This window comes from Rhodotorula paludigena (genome assembly GCF_050403205.1).
Source record: "Rhodotorula paludigena JCM10292 DNA, Rt_paludigena_JCM10292v1_ctg45, whole genome shotgun sequence".
Taxonomy (NCBI): Eukaryota; Fungi; Basidiomycota; class Microbotryomycetes; order Sporidiobolales; family Sporidiobolaceae; genus Rhodotorula; species Rhodotorula paludigena.
This window is the reverse complement of record NW_027481413.1, coordinates 16,162-41,216: the sequence shown is the minus strand read 5'-3', so window position 1 is coordinate 41,216 and position 25,055 is coordinate 16,162. Positions and strand designations below refer to the sequence as shown.

At 62.8% G+C, this 25,055-nt stretch overlaps 11 protein-coding genes across 11 annotated transcripts; 6 read left to right on the top strand and 5 right to left on the bottom strand.

Moving 5' to 3' along the window:
- Window positions 1–1,302: 1,302 nt before the first annotated feature.
- Window positions 1,303–3,959, top strand: PTR2 (Ptr2p; the record flags this gene model as incomplete). Its single annotated transcript, XM_076651067.1, has 11 exons — window positions 1,303–1,584; window positions 1,758–1,908; window positions 2,032–2,204; window positions 2,266–2,407; window positions 2,498–2,902; window positions 2,967–2,979; window positions 3,052–3,137; window positions 3,199–3,429; window positions 3,502–3,569; window positions 3,627–3,742; window positions 3,803–3,959. 11 exons carry the CDS (start codon window positions 1,303–1,305, stop codon window positions 3,957–3,959), a joined length of 1,824 nt encoding a protein of 607 aa, XP_076503351.1.
- A 571-nt stretch (window positions 3,960–4,530) lies between these two features.
- On the top strand, window positions 4,531–6,816 carry ALE1 (lysophospholipid acyltransferase; the record flags this gene model as incomplete). The annotated part of the gene is made up of 10 exons (XM_076651066.1): window positions 4,531–4,578; window positions 4,650–4,933; window positions 4,991–5,188; window positions 5,250–5,522; window positions 5,582–5,647; window positions 5,703–5,811; window positions 5,866–5,954; window positions 6,014–6,052; window positions 6,115–6,404; window positions 6,458–6,816. The coding sequence occupies 10 exons, from the start codon at window positions 4,531–4,533 to the stop codon at window positions 6,814–6,816; spliced, it is 1,755 nt and encodes a 584-aa protein (XP_076503350.1).
- Window positions 6,817–7,098: 282 nt separating this feature from the next.
- UPS1 (Ups1p) lies at window positions 7,099–8,320 on the bottom strand (the record flags this gene model as incomplete). The annotated part of the gene is made up of 4 exons (XM_076651065.1): window positions 7,099–7,497; window positions 7,568–7,676; window positions 7,751–8,131; window positions 8,286–8,320. 4 exons carry the CDS (start codon window positions 8,318–8,320, stop codon window positions 7,099–7,101), a joined length of 924 nt encoding a protein of 307 aa, XP_076503349.1.
- A 255-nt stretch (window positions 8,321–8,575) lies between these two features.
- Window positions 8,576–9,089, top strand: JCM10292_005850 (uncharacterized protein; the record flags this gene model as incomplete). The annotated part of the gene is made up of 3 exons (XM_076651064.1): window positions 8,576–8,737; window positions 8,801–8,928; window positions 8,996–9,089. The coding sequence occupies 3 exons, from the start codon at window positions 8,576–8,578 to the stop codon at window positions 9,087–9,089; spliced, it is 384 nt and encodes a 127-aa protein (XP_076503348.1).
- Window positions 9,090–9,791: 702 nt separating this feature from the next.
- On the top strand, window positions 9,792–12,243 carry JCM10292_005849 (SLM1 family PH domain-containing protein; the record flags this gene model as incomplete). Its single annotated transcript, XM_076651063.1, has 6 exons — window positions 9,792–9,906; window positions 10,099–10,205; window positions 10,262–10,315; window positions 10,374–10,430; window positions 10,488–11,439; window positions 11,507–12,243. 6 exons carry the CDS (start codon window positions 9,792–9,794, stop codon window positions 12,241–12,243), a joined length of 2,022 nt encoding a protein of 673 aa, XP_076503347.1.
- Window positions 12,244–12,548: 305 nt separating this feature from the next.
- Window positions 12,549–12,985, bottom strand: JCM10292_005848 (ubiquinol-cytochrome c reductase complex assembly factor 2; the record flags this gene model as incomplete). Its single annotated transcript, XM_076651062.1, has 2 exons — window positions 12,549–12,686; window positions 12,764–12,985. 2 exons carry the CDS (start codon window positions 12,983–12,985, stop codon window positions 12,549–12,551), a joined length of 360 nt encoding a protein of 119 aa, XP_076503346.1.
- Window positions 12,986–13,160: 175 nt separating this feature from the next.
- JCM10292_005847 (uncharacterized protein) lies at window positions 13,161–15,374 on the top strand (the record flags this gene model as incomplete). The annotated part of the gene is made up of 9 exons (XM_076651061.1): window positions 13,161–13,509; window positions 13,598–13,673; window positions 13,747–13,836; window positions 13,923–14,196; window positions 14,269–14,322; window positions 14,383–14,535; window positions 14,616–14,788; window positions 14,858–15,305; window positions 15,372–15,374. 9 exons carry the CDS (start codon window positions 13,161–13,163, stop codon window positions 15,372–15,374), a joined length of 1,620 nt encoding a protein of 539 aa, XP_076503345.1.
- An 839-nt stretch (window positions 15,375–16,213) lies between these two features.
- On the bottom strand, window positions 16,214–19,530 carry JCM10292_005846 (CobW family GTP-binding protein; the record flags this gene model as incomplete). Its single annotated transcript, XM_076651060.1, has 11 exons — window positions 16,214–16,907; window positions 16,974–17,060; window positions 17,118–17,164; window positions 17,222–17,274; window positions 17,327–17,536; window positions 17,602–17,764; window positions 18,310–18,795; window positions 18,859–18,919; window positions 18,982–19,189; window positions 19,260–19,417; window positions 19,478–19,530. The coding sequence occupies 11 exons, from the start codon at window positions 19,528–19,530 to the stop codon at window positions 16,214–16,216; spliced, it is 2,220 nt and encodes a 739-aa protein (XP_076503344.1).
- Window positions 19,531–20,044: 514 nt separating this feature from the next.
- Window positions 20,045–21,058, bottom strand: JCM10292_005845 (uncharacterized protein; the record flags this gene model as incomplete). The annotated part of the gene is made up of 6 exons (XM_076651059.1): window positions 20,045–20,124; window positions 20,186–20,303; window positions 20,355–20,460; window positions 20,519–20,610; window positions 20,668–20,753; window positions 20,878–21,058. 6 exons carry the CDS (start codon window positions 21,056–21,058, stop codon window positions 20,045–20,047), a joined length of 663 nt encoding a protein of 220 aa, XP_076503343.1.
- A 620-nt stretch (window positions 21,059–21,678) lies between these two features.
- On the bottom strand, window positions 21,679–22,758 carry JCM10292_005844 (pirin family protein; the record flags this gene model as incomplete). Its single annotated transcript, XM_076651058.1, has 5 exons — window positions 21,679–22,002; window positions 22,060–22,286; window positions 22,347–22,485; window positions 22,543–22,605; window positions 22,666–22,758. 5 exons carry the CDS (start codon window positions 22,756–22,758, stop codon window positions 21,679–21,681), a joined length of 846 nt encoding a protein of 281 aa, XP_076503342.1.
- Window positions 22,759–23,549: 791 nt separating this feature from the next.
- On the top strand, window positions 23,550–24,812 carry JCM10292_005843 (uncharacterized protein; the record flags this gene model as incomplete). Its single annotated transcript, XM_076651057.1, has 5 exons — window positions 23,550–24,186; window positions 24,249–24,336; window positions 24,392–24,453; window positions 24,518–24,600; window positions 24,663–24,812. The coding sequence occupies 5 exons, from the start codon at window positions 23,550–23,552 to the stop codon at window positions 24,810–24,812; spliced, it is 1,020 nt and encodes a 339-aa protein (XP_076503341.1).
- Window positions 24,813–25,055: the final 243 nt, after the last annotated feature.

The following is a 25,055-nucleotide window of genomic DNA, read 5'->3' as shown; positions in this document are numbered from 1 at the left end:
GTGTTTCATCCCACCCTCTGTGTCATGCCAACGCACTACAAATTGACGGGGCGCCTGGTCGTGCGAGACGGACACGGAAGGAGGCAGCGCATTGGGGGCCGCCCACATCGCGTCCGACGCATCGAGCGCGACGGCCATGTCGCGCCATGATATTCTCCGGCTGAGAAGAGCCGAAGCGGCGTGCCGTCAAAGGGAGAGCGGGAGCGGGGGAGCGGATCGCGGCGCGGCGACGATGAGGCCAAGGCAAGCCGAGCGAGCGCCCACAGCACGGCACGAGCACGTTATCTCGCGCTGTCGTATGCGGGGTCACGAGCAAACGAGATGCAAGCTCCGAATTGCAAGCGCGCAGGGAAACAGCGTGGTGCGCGAGAAACGGGAGGCCGAGGCGTGGAGGGCGCGCATGGGCAAGTGGCGTTGACAGGCGACTCAATGTCGCCACACCGCACGGCACGGAGAGAAAAAGGTTGCGTAGCCGCCCGTACCTAGCTTTCTTTGGCCCCACTGCGATTGGTTTTGTGAGGCGAGCGGAGCGCCAGGGCACAGCATGCTTTTCACGAAGCGTCGGACTCGACCACTGGCTTGCTGATGAGCTGGGCAGGTCGCGCTGCTGTGTGCGAGGCCAGGCAGGCAGCTAGCGGGCTAGTGCTGCTCACGTCTGCACCCGAGCACGTCGAAAAGTACGCAAGTACCGTACCCCAGGAAGAGCTTGAGGGGGGACGAAGCGCGAAATGAAGCTCGATCGCACTCCGACTTTCTCGGACGAATCTCGCACCTTGCATCGCCTCACACACGCGCCAGAAAAGGTTGAAAAGATGCACAGGGCTTGCTCGGGTCGTTTGCCACTGGCTGCTGTTACCCAGAGCCTCACGAAGCTGTTCTAGCGTTGATAGCGCTGCTGGACGCTTTTCTCTTTGCCTGTTTCCCCGCACTCGCCCAAAAATAGCTGTCCGAGTACGCCACACGGTGAGCCCGCGAGGAAGCCGGAGATGCACGCGGTTTTCGACGGCCTCGAAACCGAGGCGAGCACTTGCCAGAGCATCGCAGGGCGGGTCGTGCGCACTCTCTCTCCCACGGCTCGCCTCCTTATCCTCCGCTTTTCCCACTTGTCTGCTGCTCTCCTTTCCCCCGTCTCTGCACCGTCCCATTCATCGTGAGTCGTGCGCTTCACCGTGGCCTTCTCAAGCCGACGACTTCGCCGCCACCTGCGCATGATGCTTCCCAGGCCCCGCTCCTGCTAGCCGGTCATACAGCTCGTCGCTAAACGTCTCGACAGTGCTGACGAGCCCGTTCGCACATTTGCAGATGTCTGGTGCCGACCCTACCGAGGCATCTTTCGTTGGCCTCGCCGCCGATGTCAAGGCCAACTCCGACCTCCACACCGAGAAGGGCAAGGACGGCTACGTCTTCGAGGAGACTCGTGCAGGATCGCTGAGCACCGAGGAGCACGAGGTGTACCCGGACACGCCGACTGAGGAGGACCTGCGCACCCTTCGCCGCGTTCCCGGTCGCATCAACATCGCTTCGTTCCTGATCGCCTACGTCGAGCTTGCGGAGCGATTCTCGTACTACGGATGCGTGCAAGTGGTGCGTTGTTCCGTCCGCTTCTTGCAGTGACGAAGCTTGCTCACGATGGTGCCCTTCTCCGCCCGTCTCCCTCCTCGCTTTTCTTGTCGGCCCTTGTCTTCCGCACCTTCCCCTTGCACCGCATGGTCGACTGCGATGCTCTGCACGTTTCGGCGGTCGTTTGATGGTCCCAGTTCACAAACTTCATCCAGCAACCGCTCCCGCCTGGCTCCACGACGGGCGCGACGGTTGACGACCAAGACCAGGCCGGTGCTCTGGGCATGGGACAGCAAGCGAGCACTGGGCTCACCACCTTTAACCAGTTCTGGGTGTACACAATGCCTCGTACGTCTTCCCAGGACGATCCAGGAGGTCTGGAGGGGTCGCTGGAGAGGTCGGAGCTGACCAGACTCGTCATTTACCCTTCTTCTCGCTCTTTCTGCCTCTACGCTGCTCTATGATGTGCAGTGTTTGGCGCCTACGTCGCGGACACCTACCTCGGCCGCTACAACACGATTTGCTGGGCCATTCTCATCGCCCTCATCGGTCACATCCTGCTCATCATTGCCGCCATCCCGTCCGTCATCAGCAACCCCAACGCGTCGATCGGTGTCTTTGCACTGGCAATTATCGTCATGGGTGTGAGTAGTGGCGGTCTGCCGCTTCGAGACGAATCGAGAAGGCTGACCCTCTCTTCGACAGATCGGCACGGGCGCTTTCAAGTCTAACGTCTCGCCCATGATTGCCGAGCAGGTCGCCTCGCACCGCATGTTTGTCAAGACACACAAGAACGGGACTCGTGTGATCGTCGACCCCGCCCTGACGGCCTCGCGGATGTACAACTGTGCGTTTCCCTGCGTCTCTTCCCTCCTACCTCGCTCCAAGATGTCTTTGCTATCTCGAGACATCTGCTTATGCACGCTTGAATAAACAGGGTTTTACATGTGCATCAACGTCGGAGCCATTGCTGGTCAAGTGGGCATGGTCTACGCGGAGAAGCGCGTCGGCTTCTGGCTCTCCTTCACTCTCCCGACTATCGTCTTCGCCACGACGCCCATCATCATGTGGATTGGTCGCAACCGCTACATTCGGACCCGTCCGGCCGGCTCGGTTCTTGGCAAGGCGTTCAAGATCCTCGCGTGCGGATTCAAGGCTGCCGGCCCTAACCCGAAGAACTGGTACAAGCCCGGTTTCTGGAATGCCGCTCTCCCGTCTCGCATCTCGCCGTCGGAGCGCCCGTCGTGGATGGTCTGGGACGACACGTTTGTCCACGAGGTTCGTCGTGGTTTCAAGGCGTGCGCGGTCTTCGGCTTCTTCCCGCTCTACTGGCTCACCTACAGTACGTTCCGCAATTCTCACTTGCCATGGAGCGACGCTGACCTGGACTCCCGATGTGCTCACAGACCAGATCAACAAGTGAGTATAACTTGATTAGAGTAGCGCAGCGTCGCTGCTTGACGCAGAGCTGACCCCACGTTGTGTCTGCAGCAACCTTACGTCGCAGGCGGCTGTCATGAACACTCACGGTCTTCCCAACGACTTGCTTGCAAACCTTGACCCGCTCGCCGTCCTTAGTGCGTTGCAGGTCCTCAGTGGTCTCAACGAACGCCAACTCACCTCTTTTCTCGATCACAGTCCTCATCCCCATTATGGACCTGCTTGTCTACCCGACTCTCCGTCGCTTCGGCATCAACTTCTCGCCCATCAAGAAGATCTTTGCCGGCTTCATGTGCGGAACTGCTGCGATGATCGCCGCTGCGGTCACGCAGCACTACATCTACCAGCGGTCGGCCTGTGGCAACAACGCCGCCACGTGCGAGGTGGAGCCGTTCGTCGAGTCGCTGAATGTGTGGATCCAGACGCCGAGTGAGTCGAGCTGCTTCACCTCGTCCTTCGGCTCGCTTTCCATAATTGTTTCTGACGCGCCGCCTCTCGCAGCCTACGTCCTGATCGCTCTCTCTGAGATCTTTGCGTCCATTGTTTCGCTTGAGTACGCATACACGAAGGTACGCTTTTCCCCGTCTTGCTCGCATGATGTGTGGCTTACCCGTCTTCTTTCGAAGGCGCCGAAATCGATGCGCTCGATGGTCATGGCTGTCGGCTTGTTCACGACTGCCCTTGCCGCCGCTATCGGCGAGGCGTTCCTGCCCATCTCGGCCGACCCGAACCTCGTCTGGAAGTAAGTCCATCCACGAATTGTATCGTCCTGCCCCTTCTGGTGCTGACTCTCATTTGACAGCTATGGCGTCATGGCTGTGCTTGCTTTCATCGGAGGTGTCGCCTTCTTCCTCACGTTCCGCAGCCTCGACAAGGAGGAGGACTCGCTCAACCGGCTTGCTGCCGGCGAGCACAACCAGCATGAGGCGGACGTCAAGGCGCGCGAGGACGCCGCGTGAGATTGTTATGTGTCGGTATTGTCTATCGTGTTCTGCCGAAATGTCAAGATGTGGATGTAACGGAGTTTTCCGGTTTTCACGCTCCCTTTTGTTTGGCAAGGTCGGAAGTCTGGCTTCTTCCTGCGTCCCGATACGTATGGGCACGCTTTCTGCCGCATCGTAGAATCTTGGAGGGTGGTGTAGGTTGGGCAGAGCGCGCGGGCCCGAGACGAGTAACCTTCACAACCCTCCCCTCTTCTCGCAGACCTCACCTGGCTGGCTGCAATGCCCTCGACCGCTGGAACAGGCTGAATGGACGCTACCCTCTTGCACAGACTACGAGAATTCCCGTTCTCCGGCTGTGAGCCGCTGTTCCATCTTCATCAGTTGTAGCAGAATGAACGTGGCGTCCGCGTCAGTCCGGAAGATCCGCTTCACAGATAGGCAAATCCGATAGCTCCACATGACGCCCTCGGAAGCCCAGCAACGGATTCGGCGTTGTTACCCGGTCAAGGGACCTTGCCCGTGCTCGCACAGTCTCCCTCTCGCTCGTCCTTGTTGCTTGCACTCGACACTCCGTGGAGCAGCCGCGATGCTCGACGGGGCTGCCGACTACCTGGCGGACGCGCTCGGCGCTTCCGTAAGCCCACGCGGCACCTCCTCGCTCGCGTCCTCGCTGACCGCCGTCATCGAGCTTGGCCTCGCTCGCAGGCAGACCAGATCAAGGTCATCCTGATCTTGGTGGGCTCAGTGCCGCTCTCTTTGGCCTACCCCTTCTTCCCGCCAACTACGCGCTCGTCTGTTGTGCACCTGTACAGCCTCGTCCCGGCCCTCGTCTTCCTCGTCTCCGTCCTTGGCCTCCCGGATGGCTGCTTGCACCTCATGGCAAGCTCGCTGGCAACATGGGTGCTGGCTAAGGTGGGTGTCGCGCAGAAGTGGGGAAGAGCGATGCCGTGGGCTGTCTTTACCGTCGTGATGGGACACCTTACCTGGACGTGCGTTGTCTCTCGTTCGTGCGCCTTCGTGACATAGCTGACAAAGCTATCTCGCAGTAACGTCAAAGACTACACCTCCAAGACGCCGACGACTACGATCGGGATTGCCGCGATGCAGATGGTTCTCTGCATGAAGCTCATTTCGTTCGCCTGGGCGGTTCACGACGGGCAGCGCCCCCTCGAGGAGCTCGACGAGACGCAGAAGTCGACTCGCATCGAGAAGGTGCCGGGTCTCTTGCCGTTCCTGGGCTATGCGTGCGTGTTATTGCCCTTCCGCGGTCAGTCAGTCTCGCTGATATCGCACTATTTGCCTCAGCTTCTTCTTCCCCTCCGTCATCGCCGGCCCCTCGTTCTCTTACCGCTCCTATGACTCGTTCACGTCGCACCGCCTGTTTGCCAAGGAGCAGCCGGGCGATTCCTCCAAGCCGGTTGACCCGACCGTCATCCCGCCTGGCCGTCGGCGCAAGGCCGCCAAGCGCTTTGCGACGGGCCTCATATTCCTCGTGATCTTCTCGCTGTACAGCGGCGAGCTCGGCATGGACCGCCTCCTTGACCCCAAGTTCGTCGCGGGCAAGACGTTCTGGCAAAAGTGAGACATTTTCGCATCATTTCCTCGCGGTTGATGAGCTCAACGGCGCTGCTTTGCAGGTTCCGCTTCATGAACGTTGCTGGCTTCATCGCGCGTACCAAATACTACGCCGTGTGGTGTATTGCGTGTGTTGACCTGTCTTGTCCTCATCACGCGCTTCGCTGACCAGCCTGTCCACAGCGAGTCTGCGTTCATCGTCTCCGGCCTCGGCTACAACCCTCGCACGGGCCACTACGATGCTTCGCGCAATGTCCGCATCCGCTCGATCGAGCTTGCCCCGAACTTCAAGGTATGCACTCTCCCTAGCTGCACGAGAACCCGGTGCTCATGTCCGGCCGCACAGATTCTCCTCGACTCTTGGAACATCAACACGAACGTGTGGCTTCGCGAGTGCATTTACAAGCGCGTCGCCAAGAAGGGTCGCAAGCCTGGGTATGTGCAATCGTCTCGCTTGACCGATGTTCTCCTGCTGACGCAGCATGCTTCGACAGCTTCAAGAGTACTCAAATCACCTTCATCACCTCTGCGCTGTAAGTCCGCTCCCCCTATGCCTCGGCTGAAGCGCTCCTCACTCCATTCTTGCGCAACACAGCTGGCACGGCATTAACCCGTGCTACCTCATGACGTTTGTCCTCGGCGGCTTTGCGCAAGCCCTGAACCGCTCTCTCCGTGCCGGCCTCCGTCCCTTCTCCCTCCCTCCCGGCGCGACCCAGGCGCCAAACCCGGTCGCCGCCTCGCCCCCGCCGATCCCCAAGCTCGCCGTTGAGACGAAGAAGAACGGCGGATCAGTTCCTGCGCGCGTCAAGATTGCGCCGCCGCCCCAGACTCCGCTCAAGATTGCGTACGACGTCGCCGGCACTCTGTCGACCTCCGTCGTGCTCAGTGCGTGACTTCTCCTCTGCGCGCCTAGCCGGCGCTCATGCTCAATCTCGCAGACTTTGCCGTCGTCCCCTTTCTCCTCCTCGACGTGCGCTCTTCGATCGAGGCGTGGCGCCAGGTCTCGTTCTACGGCCTCTACCTCGTCTTCGTCCCCTTCCTCGCGCTCAACATCCTCGGCGGCCTCGCGCACCTCAAGCGCTTGCAGCGCAAGCGCGACGCGCGCGCAGCGAGCCGCCAGGGCAAGTTGAGCGCCGAGGAGCGCGAGCAGGAGCGCAAGCGGGTCGAGTGGGAGAAGCAGGAGGAGGAGAAGCGCGTGCGCAGGGGCGAGGGCGTGCCGAGCCTCGGGCTCGACGTCGAGGGCATGGTCGAGGAGGAGGAGCGGATGAGCGCCGTCGAGGCGAAGAAGGAGCTGTGAGCGGGCGAGTCTGGCTGGTCTAGGTCGATGGGGGAGACCAGGAGCGAGATATGGAGGGGAAGGAGCGACAATGAGATACCTCTAATCTGGCCATACACGCGTTCTATGCAATCTCTTTCTATAGGCTGTCGTTCCGTTGATCCTGCAAGTGCACTCTCGTATCGTTCTCCTGCTTTGCTTGGAGAGTTGGCGATATTGATAGGTGCATCGTGCGGACAGAGCGTACGGCTACAACAGACAATGGCTATACGTGCGACACAACCTGATTCGACGACCCAGCTGTCACTCGGCTGCCGCGCTAGGCGGCGGCCCTCCTGGCGGCGCCGCGACCGACGCGACCCCTTGCGCCGGCTCGTCGCACAGCAGTCCCGTCACGGCGCACACCCTCTGCCTGAACCGCTGCCGCCCGCGCGCGACGGCCGCACGCCACCGGTCCCTCCAAACCCTAAGCCCGCGCGGCTCGGCGAGTTCGGCCGCGCGCGCCTGCTCGGCTTCGTACTGCGCATGGTCTGCTGCCGTCCAGGCGGAGCGCGCTTCGTCTAGCCGCGCGCGGACGGCGAGGCTGAATTGCGAGGGGACGGGGTCGAAGGGGAAGGGGTTGAGCGGGCCGGAGGAGAGGAAGGTGGTTGAGGTGGAAGGGCGGAGGAGCAGGTCGGCGACAAGTTGTAGCCCGAGACGAGCCTGTGGCGAGTTCGTTGGAGTCAGTAAGACGCAGATGAGTGTCTAAAAGGCGGAGCAGGACGGGACGCACGCCTTCGATTGATTTCGGCAGCTTGGAGAGGCCGTATGCTTCGATTCGCTGCGATAAGGGCCAGAAGCCGAACTCGGACGTGACTCGCGAGTACGTGTGCACGTCGGTTCTGTGAGAACAGGCACGCTTGGAGTCAGCAGGAGGGTCTTGAGCGGCAACGCAGAAGCGGAACATGCGACGCACGCAAGCGAGTCGTCGCCTCGTTGCCGGAAGACCTGCCACTCGAAGACCTCCATGAACTCTGTGCGGTCGATGTTGCGACTGCGCGTCCTCAGTTCTCGCCGCGGCCCGCCTGCCAGTCCTCCGTCCTCGAGAGTGCCATCTGGCGCCTCCAAGCCAACCTCGATCTCGGTCTCCTCGAGTACCCAGGTCGTGTCGATGCGCTGGATGACGCGCGGCGCCCACCTGGGGACCTTGCCGCGCTTGAGGATGAGCCTCGTGGTGCGGAGGACGTTCGTGCGCGGGTCAAACGAGCGCGAGATGACGTCGGACGAGAGGATGTGCCGGCCGTAGGGAGACGGGTAGCGCTGGTTGTGGGCGAGGACGAGGCACGGGAACGGGACGCTGTCAACCAGGAAGCACACAGGCGTTGCCGGCGGGCAGGAGGGCGCAGAGTCAGCTTGAGAAGGAGGTTGCCGAACGGACGTGCAACTCGGCGGCAACGGCACCGAGAGCCCGCCGATTCGAAGAGAGCACAGAGAGAGCATCATTAACCTACGGGAAGGTGTGGCCGGTCTCGCTCGTGAGGACCATGGCGCGGGAGAGCCGTCGCCGGAAAGTTCACGATGAGGACGACGACCAGCAACTCGCGCGCGGGCGCTTCGTGGGTGTTCGAAGCTGCTGCTAGGAAGTGCTGGATTGCTCCGGAGCTCGGCAGACGCAGTACGGAGCAGCGCGGAGGTCGTCGCTTGCTCCAACCGGCGCTTCCGCAAGATCAACGCACGTCTCGCTCGATCGCTCCCACTCTGGCAGCAGCTGGGGCTAGCCGGGCACGCCAGGCAGGCACAGATGCAGTCTACGCAGCCGAGCTTCGACGCGCCGCTCGCGTCCACGCTCTTCCCCGACATCGTCCGCCTCGCTGCGTCGGCAGCTGCTCCTCCCGCCACTGCAGACTCGGGCACTGCCCAGGACGACGCGTCTCGCACAGTCAAGCTCGACTTGAGCAAGCAGGTGCGCCGAAATCGCCTTGAAGCGCATCTTGCAGTGCTCACTAACGCTCGATCCCCCCACCAGGCGGCGCAGCTGCACTCGAACCTCGCCACGCTCTCTGCGCAGGCTGCTGCGCTTCCGGCTGGGAACCTCAGTCTAGAGGACCAGGACTGGCTCATCGCTCAGTTGGAGAAAGAGGTCGAGCGCAAGCGGTACGGTTTCCTGTCTCTACCCATGGCTGCTACCTCGACTTTCTACTTACACTTGGTTCTCCCGCAGTCAAGAGCTCGCAAAGATGGCGCAGCTCACTACCGCAGCGCAGAACGGCGCCGCTCCCGCTGAGCTGCATGTCCAGCCAATGGATACGGCGTGATGGGCCATTCGCCTATTCCGACGTCGAGGCTCGCTCGACAAGGGTCGCGTGTCGAGACATGAAGGATTCGTCATTTCTCATCGCGCTCGCACAACGTGCAGCGTACGCTGCGGGACGGACCAAGACTGCTGGACCAATCGTGTCCCTTGTCGGTTGCTCGGCACCAGCGTGCGTCCAGGCTCTTCAGCTCCCGTTTGTGTCGCTCTACCGGTCGTCGGGTCGTCACTGATGTCTGCTCATTTCCACAGAGTGCACAATGCAAATGTCAGGGCCGTTGAAGGCGACAGTGACGGGACTTGCTCGTCTTCTCGGCGAGGTGGAGCCAAGTGTGCATTTGCACGAGCTGCAATTCAGAGCGCCGCGCACGAGGCGAGTTCGCCACCCAGTGTAGCAGTTCTGAAGATGGTGGGCTTCGCTAGTCCAGCCCTATTGGAGCGACCGGAAATTGAGCGAGAAGTCGTCGTCGTGCTCCGTCGCCCATCCCAGCAGCGCAGCGCGTTCCAGTACGTGACTTGAGAGCACGCAAGCTCCAATGCACAGACCAGACAGCCCTGCATGGAAGAAAGAGAAAGGGGAAGCGCGCAATTCCCCCTCTCTGCCGTGGGCGTGCCTCGGCGTCATGGGCGATCTCGCTTCTTCCCCTCGACGCTCCCGCGCTCTGTAGGCTCGATCCAGCCCGCCCAGCGCCCAGTACCAGCTACGATGGAGTACCAGCCGTCGAACAACCGCCCGCGCTCGGTCGCTACGGGCCACACGGGCGTCTCGCGTCGCAGCTCGGTCACGAGCCGCCAGAGCCAGCTCATCAAGAAGAACACCGGTGCGTGCTGCCTCTTCGTGGTCCCCTCTGGCTGGGGCACTTGCTGCAGGCGTCCCCAGGGCGCTGTGAGGGCGAGACGAGGCCGGGCGGGGACATCGAGGCGATCGAGCCGATGCGGCTGTTTGCGCGCGCACGAGCAGCAGACGGAGCGCTTATCAGCACTGGACTGACCCCCGAATTCGTCGTCAAAAGGCCCGTACGAGCTGCGTCCCTCGGACGTCCTCATCGAGCGCTTCTCGGCATGGAAGCGTCTCGTCAAGAACCTCGTCACCTACTTCCAGGGTGTCGCCGACATCGAGGTGCGCAAGAGCCTCGTGTTGTCTGCGTTGTGGTGCTGACGAGCCTGTCCGTGCAGTCAAACACGGCTCGCGAGCTCGCCAAGCTTGGCGGCGTCATCCAGGTTCCCTTCGTGCGTTCCTCTCGTCTGTTTCGATACTCTGTACTAGTGCTCATGGTCCCGTACACAGCGCGAGGGCAACCAGTTCCTCGGCGAGGGCGGTGTCCAGGACATCTTCTACGGCATCGTACGTTTGCTTCCTTTCGCCTTCCTGATGCATCGATACTGACACAGCGATCCGCAGCGTGAGCGCACCCGCCTCATCGCCGACCACCACGCCAACCTTGCCAAGACGGTCGAGGGCTCGATCGTGCAGCACCTCGAGAAGCTGCGCGTCGAGCTCAAGGCGCACGTCCGCAACATCGAGCAGGACACGGGCAAGCTTGCGGCGTCGGTCGCCAAGGAGCGCGAGACGTCGACCAAGATGATCACGGACCTCGCGCGCAGCATCACGATGCTTAAGAACACGCCGATGGGCGTGCACGCCAAGGAGGACCCGTGGTACACCAACTCGCTCGTCGCGCGCCAGCTCCAGAAGCAGGTGCACGAGGAGAACGCGCTGCAGAAGTCGATCATTATCATGCAGCAGAACTCGGAGCACTTTGAGGAGGGCGTCGTGCGCGCGATCCAGATGGCGTGGCAGACGTTTGACGAGTGGAACGCGCGCGCGTCGTCGCAGGTGCAGGAGACGTGGGCGACCATGGGCCAGCTCATGCGCTCGGTCGCGCCGACGACCGAGTGGATCGCGTTCGCGTCGCGGTCCGAGTACCTGCTCGACCCCGAGACGCCGCTGCGCAACCCGATGACGATCAACTACCCGGGCAAGGACGACCCGTCGGTGATCCCCGTGCACCAGGGCATCCTCGAGCGCAAGAAGCGCTACACCAAGACGTACAAGGAGTCGTTCTACGTCCTCACGCCGGCGGGCTACCTGCACGAGTACCCGTCGTCGGACCTGTCGAAGCACCCGACGCCCGAGCTCTCGCTCTTCCTCCCCGAGTGCACGCTCGGCGCGCCGACCAACCCGCACGCGCGCTCGCACAAGTTCCACATCGAGGGCAAGAAGAGCCTCGGCGGCGACGTCGGGCAGAAGGGCGGCCTCTTCTCGATGGACGCGAGCTTTACGTTCCGCGCGCGCAGCCACGACGAGATGCTCGAGTGGTGGAATGACTGCAAGCAGCTCTCCAAGGTCTACCGTGCGTCTGTGCCTCGGTCTCTCGTTTCCTTCCGCCCCGGTGCTGACGCTCCATGTGGCGCCCGCAGTCACTGCCTCGGAGCCGTTCGACCGCTCCGGCCCCGTGCCCGCGGCCGTCCGCAGCGCGGGCTACATCGACGAGGAGGAGGACGACTTCGAGAGCGACGAGGAGGGTTCGTCGGTGGAAGAGACGGAGGAGGAGTCCGAGTACGAGGACGAGGAGGAGGACCACCGCCACCACCACCACCACCAGCAGCAGGCGCAGCCGCACCCGCACCATTCGACGTCGCACCACCACCAGCACCACGCTCAGCAGCAGCAGCAGGAGCGCGCGACGCCGAGCCAGTCGTACGCCGTCACCTCGCAGCAGCAGGGTGCTCCCGCGCTCGCTCCCGCCGTCGCCGGTGGCGACGCCCCGGCGTACACGGCCCCGGCCGAGGGCTCGGGCGTCGAGGTGGGCCAGAACGGCTACGCCGTCGAGAAGAAGGGTCCCGCGGGCCCTGCCGCCGGTGCTGGTGCTGGTGCTGGTGCCGGGGCCGGGGCGTCCGGTGCGGCGGAGCGCCCGACTGAGTATGCTGAGGACTCGTCCGACGAGGAGGACGACGACGATGACGACGAGGCCGAGACGGCGGACGAGCACGCCGCGGCCGCGAGCCAGGACCGCGCGACGCACGCGAGCAGCACGGTCAAGGCGCCCGTCGTCGACGGCGAGGAGGACGACAAGACGAGCAAGCCGACTGCGGTGGGCCACTTTGTCGAGCAGCTCGGCGGCGACGGCGGCGCGGCGGGCGACAAGAAGGAGTAAAGGACCGTACTCGGCCCTCGTCTTGCCTCTTTGTCTCTTTCCACAGACCCTATCGCGCGCCGCGCATATTCCCCTAGTCCCAGCTTGACCCCTCCCCTCTCTCTCTCTGCCTCTTTCTCCCCTCAAACCTAGTCGTAAGAGCACCGGAAATCTCTCCCGCTCTTGTCCATACGGTCCCCCATTCGCCTTCTCGTGCAATCCCTAATTCGCTTGTGCACTTTCGCTCTCGGCCGGGCCAGATGCACGGGCAATGCGTAGTGAATACAACATGGCGAACCAACTACAAGGGCGATGCAACGGGGACGTCACTTCCAGCGGAACCACTGGCTGAAGCGCGACGTCTTGAAGACCTCACCCCGCTCTGCGCGGGCGATGCTGTCTTGGATGCGCGAGTAGTGCTTGGGGAAGGAGGCGGGCTTGGTCGTGCGCTCGGTCATCGGGTGCTGCGATGTCGAGGGGAAGAAGGGTCAGCCCGCAAGCTCGAGCTGATGAGACGAAGCGAGGTGGCGACACGACGCACGGCCTTGAGTGCGCGGTTCTCGACGAGGCGGTGCATGGCGCTGGCTGCCTCGGTGGCCTTTTCCTGCTGCGCGGGCGAGAGCGTGCGGGTGTCTGCGAGTGCGCGGTCTGCGGCGGTGCGGATGGCGTCTGCGAACTGGTGCTGGGGGCGGAGGGCGTCGGCGGGCCAGGCGTGTGCGGCGCGGTGCCAGGCTGCGCGCAGCTGGGCTGCATTCGCGCTCATGGTCGCTGTGCGGGCACCTGGGCGGGAAGAGCGGGCAGCGGTAACGGCCGGGCCACACTCCGGCGACCTTGGCCTTTCGCGCCAATCTCTCCGCCCGGACTACGCTCGCACTTCTTGCTCTCTCTCTCTGCCAGGGAAGTCGAGGAGGCACTGCACCGGGCAGAGCTAGGCCACCATGGGCCCGCACTCGCCGCCGCAGCCAGACTCGCCCCCGCGCACCCAGACAGAGCCGTTCCCCACCTCGTCCCGACGCACCCGCTTCGACGTCGAGCCCCTCTCCACCGCCAGCGCAGCCTCGAGCACCCGCTCCGCCTCGCCCGAGCCCCTCGCGACCCCCACCCTCGCACAGTCGTACGGCCAGCTCCGCAAGAACCTCTCGTTCAAGAGCCTCGCCGAACTCGACCGCGACGGCGTCCGCCAGCTCTCGACCCACATCTACCGCAGGGGCAGCCGCGCAGACCGCAGAGAGTACCGCCCAAAGAGCGACGACGAGGTCCTCGCGCACGCCCTAAGAGGCGGAATCCGTGCGCTCCCCCCCCCCCTCGCTTCCGCGCCCGGCTCCGGCTTCTGTCGGTTGACCCGGTTCTCTGCTTGGTTCCGCTGCACCCGCAGGCTCTCTCATTCTCGGATGCTCTCTCCGCGCCGCCGTCAACTCGGTCATTGCCCTGCTCCGCCTCACTCGCAAGCGGTCCGTCGGCGTGATCCCTCCTCTTGACGCGTTCCCACGTTCCGCTCACACTGGCTTTCGTTCGGTCAAATAGCGGGCTCCCTCCTGCACTTGTCTTGCGTGCCCTCTTCGGCACCGATGTCATTCGCTTCGGAGGCATGCTCGGCCTCTTCACCTTTTTCTAGTGCGCTTCCCGTCTCTCGTCTCGCCCTTCTCCGGTGCTGACCCAATCTCTCTGCCCGCCTGTCTTTCCCTTCCATACTCCTCCAGCAAATGGACGCTGCATACCCTCCGCCTGTACAACCCCGGCCGTCTCGGGCCCACTCACTTCGAGCCCTGGCACGCCGCCCTCGCCGGCTTCGTCTCTGGCCTGTCCGTCTGGGCCGAAAAGCCCTCGCGCCGCGTCACCATCGGGCAGCAGCTCTTTGTGCGCGGGCTCCAGGGCCACTACAACGACCTCAAGAGCCAGGGGAGGGTTCGCGTGCGCAACGTCAGCGTGCTCGTGTTTGGCTTCTCGTGCGCGCAGATCATGTACTCGTGGCTCGTGCGTGCCTTTCTCTACAAACTGGCTCAACACTCTCTGAGAGCGACAGGGACTGACTCACCATGAATGCAGATGGCGCCCGAAGCGCTCCCATCCGGCTATCGACGCTGGATCACACAAGCGAGCGTGCGCTCCTCATACTTCGTCTCTCCTACCCGGCTACCACTAACCTTTTGCACCTCGCAGCGCGTGAGCGAGCCCTGCCTTCCGGTCAACCTCTCGGCGTATCGCTCGGGAACGTTCGACCCGGCCGTCGCACGCAAAGCCATCGAGTGGGGCCGGGGCGCGACGGACAAGAACCGCGGGCTGATCGAGGCATATGCCAAGCGTGGAGAGATGGTGCGTGTGTCGCCACGCTACTCAGCGTCCGTTGTTCTCCGCACGGCTCGTTCTCATCGCCAGCCGTCGCTTTCGCGCAGGGCGATTTTGGCCCGCCGTTCGCGCCGTGCGAGGTCGTGCACCCCTGGGCAGAGTCGTGCGTCGGCAACGGTGTCGACCGGTGGCACCACGTCTTCCGCTGGATCGCGCCCGTCTACGCCGGGTTGCACTTTATCCCGCCGCTCCTGCTGCGACGCAAAGCCTGGATGAAAGAGTGCGTTCCCTTCTTGTAGCCTTCCGACACGTGCGCTCAGCCTGCTGACTTCGACTCTGTCCGCTGCAGCCCATCCGGCTTCCTCGTCAAATCGGCGATCGGCACCCTGCGCTCGTGCTCCTTCCTCGCTTCGTTCGTCACGCTCTTCCAGGGCCTCGTCTGCCTCCAGCGTAACATCTACGACTACCTCCTCTCGCACCCGACCACGTTCCCGCCGTGGCTGATCGGCCTCATCGCGCACAAGAGCTGGTACTGGCTCTGCGGCTTCGCGACGTGCGTCCCGCTCTTCATCGAGGAGAAGAAGCGCCGGCGCGAGCTCGCCATGTACGTCCTCCCGCGCGGCCTCGAGAGCCTGTGGAGCGTCCTGCGCGCAAAGAGCTATGTGCCGTTTGTCCCCGGCGGCGAGGTCCTCCTCACGTCGGCCGGGCTCGCGCTGGTCATGCGCAACTACCAGACGGCGCCGGAGCACCTGTCGGGCCTCGTGCGCAGCTTCTTGTACCAGCTCATCGGGCATGGCGTGCGTCTCCACCTTGTCGCAAGCCTTGTGCCACTGCGCTGACTTCTCTTGCACGCGCGCGCGCAGTGAACGACTCCCATCGCACTTTCCCCTCTGTTTCTTCTTTGCCGCTGCACAAGATTTTTCTTCAGTTCTGTCGTAGACATAGCTCCGTGTCTGTATCGCGTACACGACCCGATCACGCTCAGGCGCCGCATGATCACAGACACGGTGCTGAGCTGTTCGCTGGTCCTGACGTGGATTCTGCTCCTTGCGTGCGGAAAGCACGTAGATCCCAGGGGTTGGCGGGCGAAGCTGAGGCTTCCAGACGAGATGGAGATGCCCGTGTCAGTCGCTCCTCTCGTTCGCTACCGAGTCGACCTTCCACAGCCCCAACGACTTACCAACCTCCTCATCCTAGACGCTCGGCTGGAGCGATGACTCGGCAGAGGACGACGACGGATACTTCGCCAGCCCGCCCGTCTTCCCGTCCCCGGCCCCGGCTGTCCACTTGATCGCACCTGCGGACGTCTGCCTCACCTACGCGTCCATCCCGGCCCTGGCGCCAAAGTTGGCCCGCGCAAGACGCTCGACTGCTCCGTCGAGTCGTTCGCCAGCGACGACGAGTCCTTCCACCTCACTCCTATCTTTCTCTCGTGCTAGAACCGCCACCGCGACGTTCCTTGGCTGCACTGTACACCTGTGATTCTCTGTCAGACCTGTCACTGATGTTCCGGATACTCACTGGTCTTCCCATGTTTGGTCACCCAGTCTTTCGCGAGGAGTCTGTATCGTCGAACGGATCTGCGCTCGAAGGTTCCAGTGCACGGAAGCACATCGAGTCGGCTCCTCGCACAACTCGCTTGCCCACAGGGCAAAGCTGGCGCAGACGGTCGAGACTGAAGGGGATGCAAGGACAATCCTTTCGTCTACTCCTCCATCTCTTCATCGCCTTCCTCCTCCTCCTCCCCAGCTGTCTCCTCCGCGTCGGCTCGCTCTCGCTCAGTCTCCTCGCTTAACGCCTCGAGGAATTTCCGCCGGACCTCCTCGCCGTCCCCCAGACCTCGCCCGATAAGCACGACCTTGGGCGTAATCTCCTGCGCCTCTTCCCCCGCCGCGCCTTCAACGGGCGGCACGGGTGAGATGTCGAAAATGTCCCTCACGCCTTGTAGGATCCACCCTTGGCCGTCGTCCGTGCGCGCGTACCCCTTCGTGCGCAGCAGGTCGAGCGGCGCCTTCATGCCCGGCAGCCTACCCTCCCACAGGAGCGTGCTCACGAGCTTGTAGAACGCGCTAGACGAGCCTGTCGCGGACGGCAGAGAGGGCGGGAGCGGAATCGTGACGGAGGAGATGTTGTTCGCGTGCGGCGAAGAGTTGAGCGAGGCGGCGGGATGCGGGTGAGGGTGCGCGTGGGCGTGAGTGTTCGGCGCGGACAAGTCGGCGCAGTCGGCGCAGGCGACGGAGGAGACAGTACTCGACGCAAGGTCGGGTTGTGCGAAGGGCGCGAGGGTCTCGCCGCGTACGGCGATTCCTGGCGCAGCGTAGATGTTTAGGTCGAGCACGTGTGCAAGGTCGATGGAAGAGCGGGTGGTTCGGTGGATGAGGGCGGTCGAATTGATGGTGCTGCAGAGCAAAAAGAAGACGTCAGGCGGAAAACGGGATACCCACACGCGCGAGATCAATACGTACCGCAGAAGCGCCTCTATCCGATCGAGATCTACTGCACTGACAAGGTCGACCTTGTTGAGGAGAATCACATCGGCAGTGGCGACTTGTCTGCAGAAGGAGCGGGTCAGCACGTGCGGCAAACAGCACCACAGTGTACATGCTTGCCGTTGCGCCTCGTTGTATGACCCGTCCGGTCGAGGATCTTGTATTTGCTATGAGAGGTGGAGCGTCAGCGAGTCAGGGAAGACATGCACGCGTTGAAGGCGCACCTTCTCGATCCCCGCAGCATCCACTACTGCCACGACCGCGTCGAGCGCCACATCTGTATCCGAGACCCGTTAGCTCTGTAAGCAGAGTTTTCACAGAGCACTCGCCGATGTTCAAAGCGGGCTCGTTCCAGAAAGCCTGGATGATGGGCGCCGGGTCTGCCAAGCCCGTCGTCTCGAGCACAATCTGGTCGAAGCGCCCCTTCTTCTCCATGAGCGCGAGGATCGCGAGCAAGCCCGTGTCGCGGACGGAGCAGCACAGGCAGCCGTTGTTCATTTCGAGCCAGAGCTCGTCGTCGCCGACCGAGATGGACTTGGCTGCGCGCGAGCGGTGTGAGCTTAGCCAAGTCTCTTGCAGCACTCCAGGGGTCGCCGAGACGCACACTCGATGTCTGTCGTGTCGCCAAACTCGTTCATGATGACGGCGATGCGGCGACCATGCTGCTCCTTGAGGATGTAATCCAGCAGCGTGCTCTTGCCCGATCCCAGGTAGCCCGTGACGATGGTCATGGGCACTTTTGTGCCTGCCTCGGTCGCCTCGACCAGCTGCGGACTGCACTCGTTGCTTGGTCAGCTCGGTAGCAGCTCGAACTGATGAGGAGGAGCGAACACTTCGTCATCCAGATCCAGTTCGTCCGAGACGCGAAGCTCGTCGATGGGCAGATCTGATGTGCTTGCCATGGTTCGTGGACCTGCGCTCTAGCCAGCAAGTGGTGTCGAGCAGTGTGTGGGGGGAGAGTGAGCATCGGAGCGAGGCGGTGCACTTCTGTCCGTTGTGTCACACAGCGCGGGTTACAGCGCAGACACACGAGGTAGAACGCTGGCAAGTGATCGGTGATCAAGGCTGACACACCGTCGTCCCGCTCGCCCGTGCAATGCATACTGTCCTTCGTCGGTGCATCTGTTCGACCTCACGACCTGCTTCTACGCCTTCGTTCACGAGAGCGAGTCCGTCGCTGCCCGTCGGTGGAAGACGACGAAGCATCGCTCGACTCGTCCCGCCGCCGCGACCTCGACCTCGAGCCAGACTTCCGCCTCTCCTTGCCGAGCGCCCTGACCTCCCTCTCCCTTCCTCTCGACTCCGACCGCACCCTGCTCCTGCTCCTGCTCCTGCTCTCCCGGCGCGGCGAGTCGGGACCCCCGCCGCGCGCCACATGGCTCAGCGAGCGCAGCGCACGCTCCGCCTCGTGCTGCATCTGCGCGACATCGCGGCGGCTCATGCTTCTGCTCTGGCTCCTGCTGCGACCGCGCTCGCGCTCGTCTCGGTTGGACCGATGGGACCGGCTGCGGTCGTCGTATTCCGCATAGTACGCCGCTCGAGACCGGCGCGACGACTTCTTCGACATGATGTATGCGTCGTCGTACTTGTCGCGCCGGCTCCCGCCGCTCTTGCTGTAGCGACTGTCATGGCGATCCTTGTCCCTGCACCGGCCGAGACTGTGCGAAGTCGAGCCGTCGAGGAGGTGCTTCTCGTCATCGTGACTGTCCGAGCCGGGCTTGGGATCGGGCGGGGCTTTGCGGTAGATGGCGACAGCGGCGAGAAGCCAGATGGCGAGGATGAGGGCGGCGACCTCCATCTGTTCATAAAGAGCCGGGCGTGGGTCAGCGGTAAACCTCCTATTAAGAGAGAACGAGCGCACGATCAGAGACAACCACTTTGGCCGCATAAACGTATCCGCGCAGGCGTCGTCGAATCTCGCACTGCATAGAGAGCGCGTCGACCTCTTGCGCGACTTTCAAGCTGGGAAGGGAGGAGCACGTACCAAGCCTCTTCAATCCGCTGCACGAGCGGCTCGTTGAGGTAGATCATCGCCCAGCCAACGCCGAAGACAACCACGCCGATGAGGACGAGGATCCCACAGGCAAGCAGCGCGATCGCGAGCTTTTTGCGATCCGTATTGCGGCAGAGAAAGAGGACAATCGTGAGAGAAATGGACGTCACGAGGAGGATCGCGTGGACCACGGCGGTTCCTGCGCAAGTCCGGGTGTCATGGATGTGTCCGTTGAGACCAGCTCGAAGAACGTCGAATCTGGACCGCACCAGTGCTGAAAGACACCGGGCTTGACCAGATGACCTCGTCATTCCCCTCTGCAGTCGAGGACCGCGCGAAGCTGCCGAACACCCCGCTCGTCGCGCCCGCACAGCCCGTCAGAACGACACTGTACACGGTGAAGAGGAGAGCCGAGGTGTTTGCCCGGCTGCGGGAAGACGAAGGACATCAGCGTGGTGTGTGCGAGGGTTGCAGAAGACAGACGCACAGGCGCTTCGAATGTGTTGAGGTGCCGAAGAAGCCCGGCTCGCCATCAGCCATGACACACTGGGAGCTCAGCAAGAGGGCAGAAACGTAAACGCCAAACGGCGAGGAAGCGGCCGAGCAGACGAGAGACAGGAGAGAGCGGAAAGACCGCGGAGGCGAACACAAGGCGCACGAAGCGAGGGTGCTGCAACTCATGAATGGGCTCCGTGCAGCCGAGTATCGCAGCGCGATCAAGTCCGGCGCGTGTAGAAATGGATACGAGTTACACGGAACGCGAGACGGGAGCGCGAGGAACACCATGTACCGAGGCGAGGCGAAGTCTGAACGCGGACGCAAGCGACAGAAGAAGGGCGACAGAGGGGCGCAGCGGACGGGCGAGAGTACGGATCTGTGGCATGAAAGGATGGCGAGGGTATGCCGCGCGGCGGGGAAGAAGGGCGAATGGCGATTAACGACAAGGAATCGAAAAGGAAGGGTGCGCGACGGTGGCAGGGATGGCGAGTGTGACCGGGGCGCGGACGCATTGTCGTCGACACGCGGTGGGACAGTGAGGGCGTCCGTGGCGAAATTACATGGCGAGCTGCGCCTGCAATTGGCGCAGCTCCTCTTCCTCCTCGTCCTCCTCTATCCTCTGCGCCGGCGTCTGAGCTGTGTGATTGACAGATGTGTTCATCGCAAGTCGCGAGCGCGGTGTTGGGCGGCAACGTACCTGCAGGGACCGCCGCGCTTGGCGAGTGGATCGGCGCCGCTTCCGCGCCCGCAAGCTTCTTGTTGAGCTCCTCCTGCTCGAGTTCGGCCAGCTCGTCTGCCAACTCCATGTCGTCGACCTGCGCGCCGAGTCGTCAGTGAGGGCAGTTTTCGAGGAGGTGTCAACGTACGTCGATGCCCATTCCTGCCGGGTCCGAGATTGCTTGCGAGATCTCGTTGGTGAGTTCGAGCTGGTTCCGGACCTCGTCCATCGTCGCATCCACCTTGTCGACATTGCTGCGCCGATTCGGCGTGAGCCAGCGGGCCGTGCGGGAGCGAGGAATCGGGGACGCACAGCTTGCCGTGGATACCCTTGAGCACCTCGGCACCCTGCTTCATCGCCTCGAGCGTCTCCTTGTTCATGTTGGCCGACTCGATTGCATTGACCTGGTCACAAGATGATGTCAGTAGGACGACTTTGAGTGAGCGGATTTGGGGACGCACCTGGGTCGTCAGCGTCATCTTACGGCCCGCGATGCTCTCGAGTTCCTGTTCGTACAGCTTCTTCTGTCGGAGAGCCTGCTTTGCCACTGTGTATGGGAACGCATCAGTCTGGCGCTCAGGATCACGCGCGTCAAGAGCCAGTTGCGAGCGGAGCCACCCCGCCCGAAAGCCGAGTCGACGAGGATGTGCAGCAAGCGAGTGAGAGCGCACCTCGCTGGTTGGACGTGGCGTTTGCGCGGGCCTTGCGCAGCTCGTCGTCGATCTTCTTGCCGAGGTACTCCTCCTTCTTGTCGAGCATGAGGAGGTGCTCGCGCAGCTTTACGATCGACTCGCGGGTCGAGTCCTTGGAGGCGGCGCCCCGCCCCGTGAGGTACGAGATCCAGCTCGACATGGCGTGCGTGCGGGTGCAGGCTGGGGAGGGCGAGAGGAGAGCCCGAGTTGGGCGATGAGGCGAGGTTGAGCGGGAGAGGTGGGGGCGCGGCGAGAGGCGTGCTGTCTGGGTTCGCGCGTGCGGTCTTGCGCGACTGCTCGAGCTGCTCGGCGTGCTCGCTGTGCGCTGCGCGGGGTTGCGTGGCAGCGAGAGCGGCGCCTCCGCTCGTGACGCCCGTCGGAGCGAGCGACTCGCTTGCCCTCCGCCAACCCGCTCTGCAGGCTCGGAAGTAGCTACGGCGGTGCCTGATAGAGTGTGCCGACCCGCGAGAACCCGCTTAGCTGTCCCGCCGCTTTGCGCTGTCATGCCATCGCTTCCCCATCATGCGCTTTCTGCTCACTCTGGGGTGCCCTGCACCGGCGAGATTGAGCGGCACCTTGGCCTCGCCCTGCTACGTTCGAGCAAACGCAGTCTGCCCGCGAGAAGCGCTTGCCGGCTTTCACCTCTCCGGTGCTTCTCGCCCAACTTGTTCATCAGGCTCACCAGTCATTGCAGTGCCAAATCGATCGGACGGGGTCTCCTAGAAGCAACAGAGAGAAAGAGCGGAAGAACAGGAAAGGATATCGCATCCGACGGCAGACCTAGTCGCTCATCTCGAAGAGCAAGAACTCGGCGTCGCGCTCGCCAACGTTCTTGATCTCGATCTCCCTCGCGCCGTCCGCCTGCGCGGCCGACGCATCGACGCTGATGAAGGCGCCGTCGCCTTCCTCAAAGATGAGCCCGTTGTTGAGCTGGACCAACGCGCCGCCGTCTTCGAACTTGTCGGTCGCCGTCGCATTCGGGCCGCGGTACCCAGACCGCATGATGTTATGCAGGTAGGCCTTCGTTGTCGTCGACGAAAGCGTGTGCTTGACCGACGCCTTTGACGAGAGAATCGAGGCATACATGCTGAGCGCGGCGTGCACCTGCCGGGGGAGGAGGGTGAGTCGAGCTAAGTGAACGTTGAAAGAGGCCTGACTTACCGGTGCAGGGCCTTCTACGTTACGCTCGTCGCTGACTCCCTCTGACTCGGCGGGCGCGACGACCTTGACGAGGCGGTCCCGCTTCTCGTCGTCCGTGAAGTGGCGGTTGTAGTACTTGGGCGACAGGCCGCGCTTGTTCGGCAGGCCCCAGATCTGGAGGAAGTGGACCTGCTTCTCCGTATTGCGGTTGTATTCGCTGTGCGCGATGCCTGTACCGGCGGAGGTCACTGTAAGGGACCAACTGTCAGCGGGAAGAGAGGCTGGGCGGAGCAAGGCAAGAGGCGCACTCTGGATGTCGCCGCGCTTCATAATCTCGAGGTTGCCCATCGAGTCCTTGTGCTCGAGCTCGCCGTCGACGACGTACGACCAGATCTCGAATTCGCGGTGCTGGTGCGTGCCGAACCCAGTGCCGGCTTCGACGCGGTCCTGGCGGGGCGGTCAAGGTCAGCTTCGTCCCTTCGTGCAGGCCGGAGGCAGACGCACCTCATTGATGACACGGAGAGGACCCCACTTGTCAAAGTTCGGATCAAAGTACGAAGCAAAGGACTGCAGGTCGCGAGCAGGTCAGCCATGAGCAGGTCAAAGTGGGAGGCACTGCCCACGCACAAAGGTATGGAAGGTCTTGAGCCATCCGTGGTTGGCGTGACCACGAGCGGCGTGCTTGCGCGGGATCACCTTGAGCGCAGTCTTGGACGACATGATCGAGGCCGGAGCGGGAGACTGAGGCGACGGGACGAGCAGTGCGAGCAAGACGGCGGCGAGAGCGGTCAGCGAGAGCGCGAGGTAGGCCAGCGTGAGCAGTGCAGTAAGGAACGAGAGCAAGAGCAGCGCAGCGCGAGCAAGGCGAGGTCGACACGGACCTGACGAAGCACAAGTGCCAAAGCGAGCCAAGGTGGGAAATCGCCGCTCGCGAGCGCTGACCAGCGTGTGCGCGCACCTGCGAGAAGCTACGAGAGCTTCAGTCAGCTCGATCAGCGACTCGAGTCATTCAGACGAGTAAGTAGGAGGCAATGCGCGGCTCCTGTTGGCGGATGCCGCCGGCGTCTTTCGTCTTTCGGCGTCTTTCGCGAAAATGCGCCTTTCGCTCGCCATCTCCCCGCAGCCTCGCGCCGTCTATCCTGCCTGGTGCCCCGCTTTGTGCCGCCTGCATCACCTGCTCGCGTCTGCTGCTCTGAAGGTCCGTGCGCCTGGGCCACGCGATGTGGTCACACCGTCGCCGGCTCCCCTCGCCTACCGAGACCGGTGCATTTCCCGGATAGACCCTTGTCGCTTGTGCCGTTCTTGCGCCGCGCGCAGCCCAGAATGGGTTCCCGGGACAGCTGACCGGCACCTGCGCTGCTCCTGCCGTGCCTCCACCTCTCTTTGCCTCCTTCTCCTCCCCTCGCTGCTGAGAAACGCCTGCTCTCGCTTGCTTCCGACCTCGTGCGCCCACACCGCTTGTCTGGCTCTCTAGGCAATCTAGACCACCTTTTCACCGCACCGCTCGCATCATGGCGTCCATCGACCCTCACGCCCCTCCTCTCCCCCACTTCCCGTATGCCGACCTTCTCGACCACGGCCCTTACGGCGACTTCCGGGACGCGCTGAAGAAGGACGGCTACGTCGTCGTTAAGGGTGCCATTCCTCGCGAGCGCGCCCTCGAGTACCGCGACAGGCTCCACGGATGGCTCGAGTCGTTCGGGCGCGGGTACGACCGCAACGATCCGTCGACGTTCTCGCAAGCGCACCTGCCCGTCTACTCGCGTGGAGGGATGTACAACTCGTACGGCATCGGCCAGGAGCAGGCCGTGTGGGACATCCGTCTCGAGCCCGGCGTGCGCAAGGCGTTCGAGACGATCTGGGGAACGGACAAGCTGGTCTCGTCGATGGACTCGGCCACCATCATGCTTCCCGGCCAGCCGCCACTTCCTCCGTCCCTGCGGCAGTGGAAGCACGTCGACCTCTCCCCCTGGCGCACGGCCAACGACGCCGCCAACTTCTTTGTCGCGCAAGGCCTCGTCAACCTGAATGACAACGGGCCTGACGACGGCGGTCTGCTCGTCATGAAGGGAAGTAGCGAGCTCCTGAAGCAGTACTTTGAGGAGACCGGCCGTCCGAAGTACGAAGGCGGAAAGTACGACTGGCACAGTACGTCTCTCGCCTGTCCTCTACCAACATCGAGAGGGGCGACTGACCCTCACCTGTTGCAGCCTTCGAGGAGGAGGAGATGGACTGGTTCTTCGAACGCGGCTGCGAGTGGCTCAAGGTGTGCGCCGAGCCTGGCGATCTTATCCTCTGGTATGTCCCACATTGCGCGTCAACGATTACGCTTCTGACGCCCACCCACCTCCAGGTCGTCCCACACTATCCATCAGAACTGTCCTCCGCGTGGAACTCGCGACCGTGTCGTCACATGTGCGCCCTCGCACTTGCATCACGTTCGTCCGGCGTCAGACTGATCTCGCCTTGTTGTATACAGACGTCTGCCAAGGCCCGGCCGAGCTCATGACGGAGGAAGACAAGGCGGTGCGCAAGCGGGCCTTCGAAGAAGGCTACAGCACGGTGCGTTGCATCGCCTTTAGTCTGATCAAATGCGCCTGTGGCTGACCTCCCGCGTCCCCCAGTCGCATGCACCTTTCCACGGCACCTGGCTCGTTGACCGCCAGCCAATTCGCGAGGAGACGGGCAAGGTCGACCCGGACTACCGCACGCACAAGAATCCGGTCGAGAAGACGGACGCAGTCAGACGACTTGCGGGCGTGCTGCCGTACTAGGCGTGTGTAAATCGCCGCGCTGTAGATAGTCCGTCCCTGTGAATCAGTCGACACTTTCGTACCCTCACTCTGAAAGCTGTGCATAGCGGAGATTATCGCCAGCGAGCTCGAATGGATCTGAATGCAAGTGGGGTGGAAATGACGGAAGGCGAGAAATGCGAGGGTAGTACAGCAAGCACACGGCTGCATCTTGAGGATCAAACGAAAGGGAGGCGCAAATCACAACATGGCCAGATTGAAAAC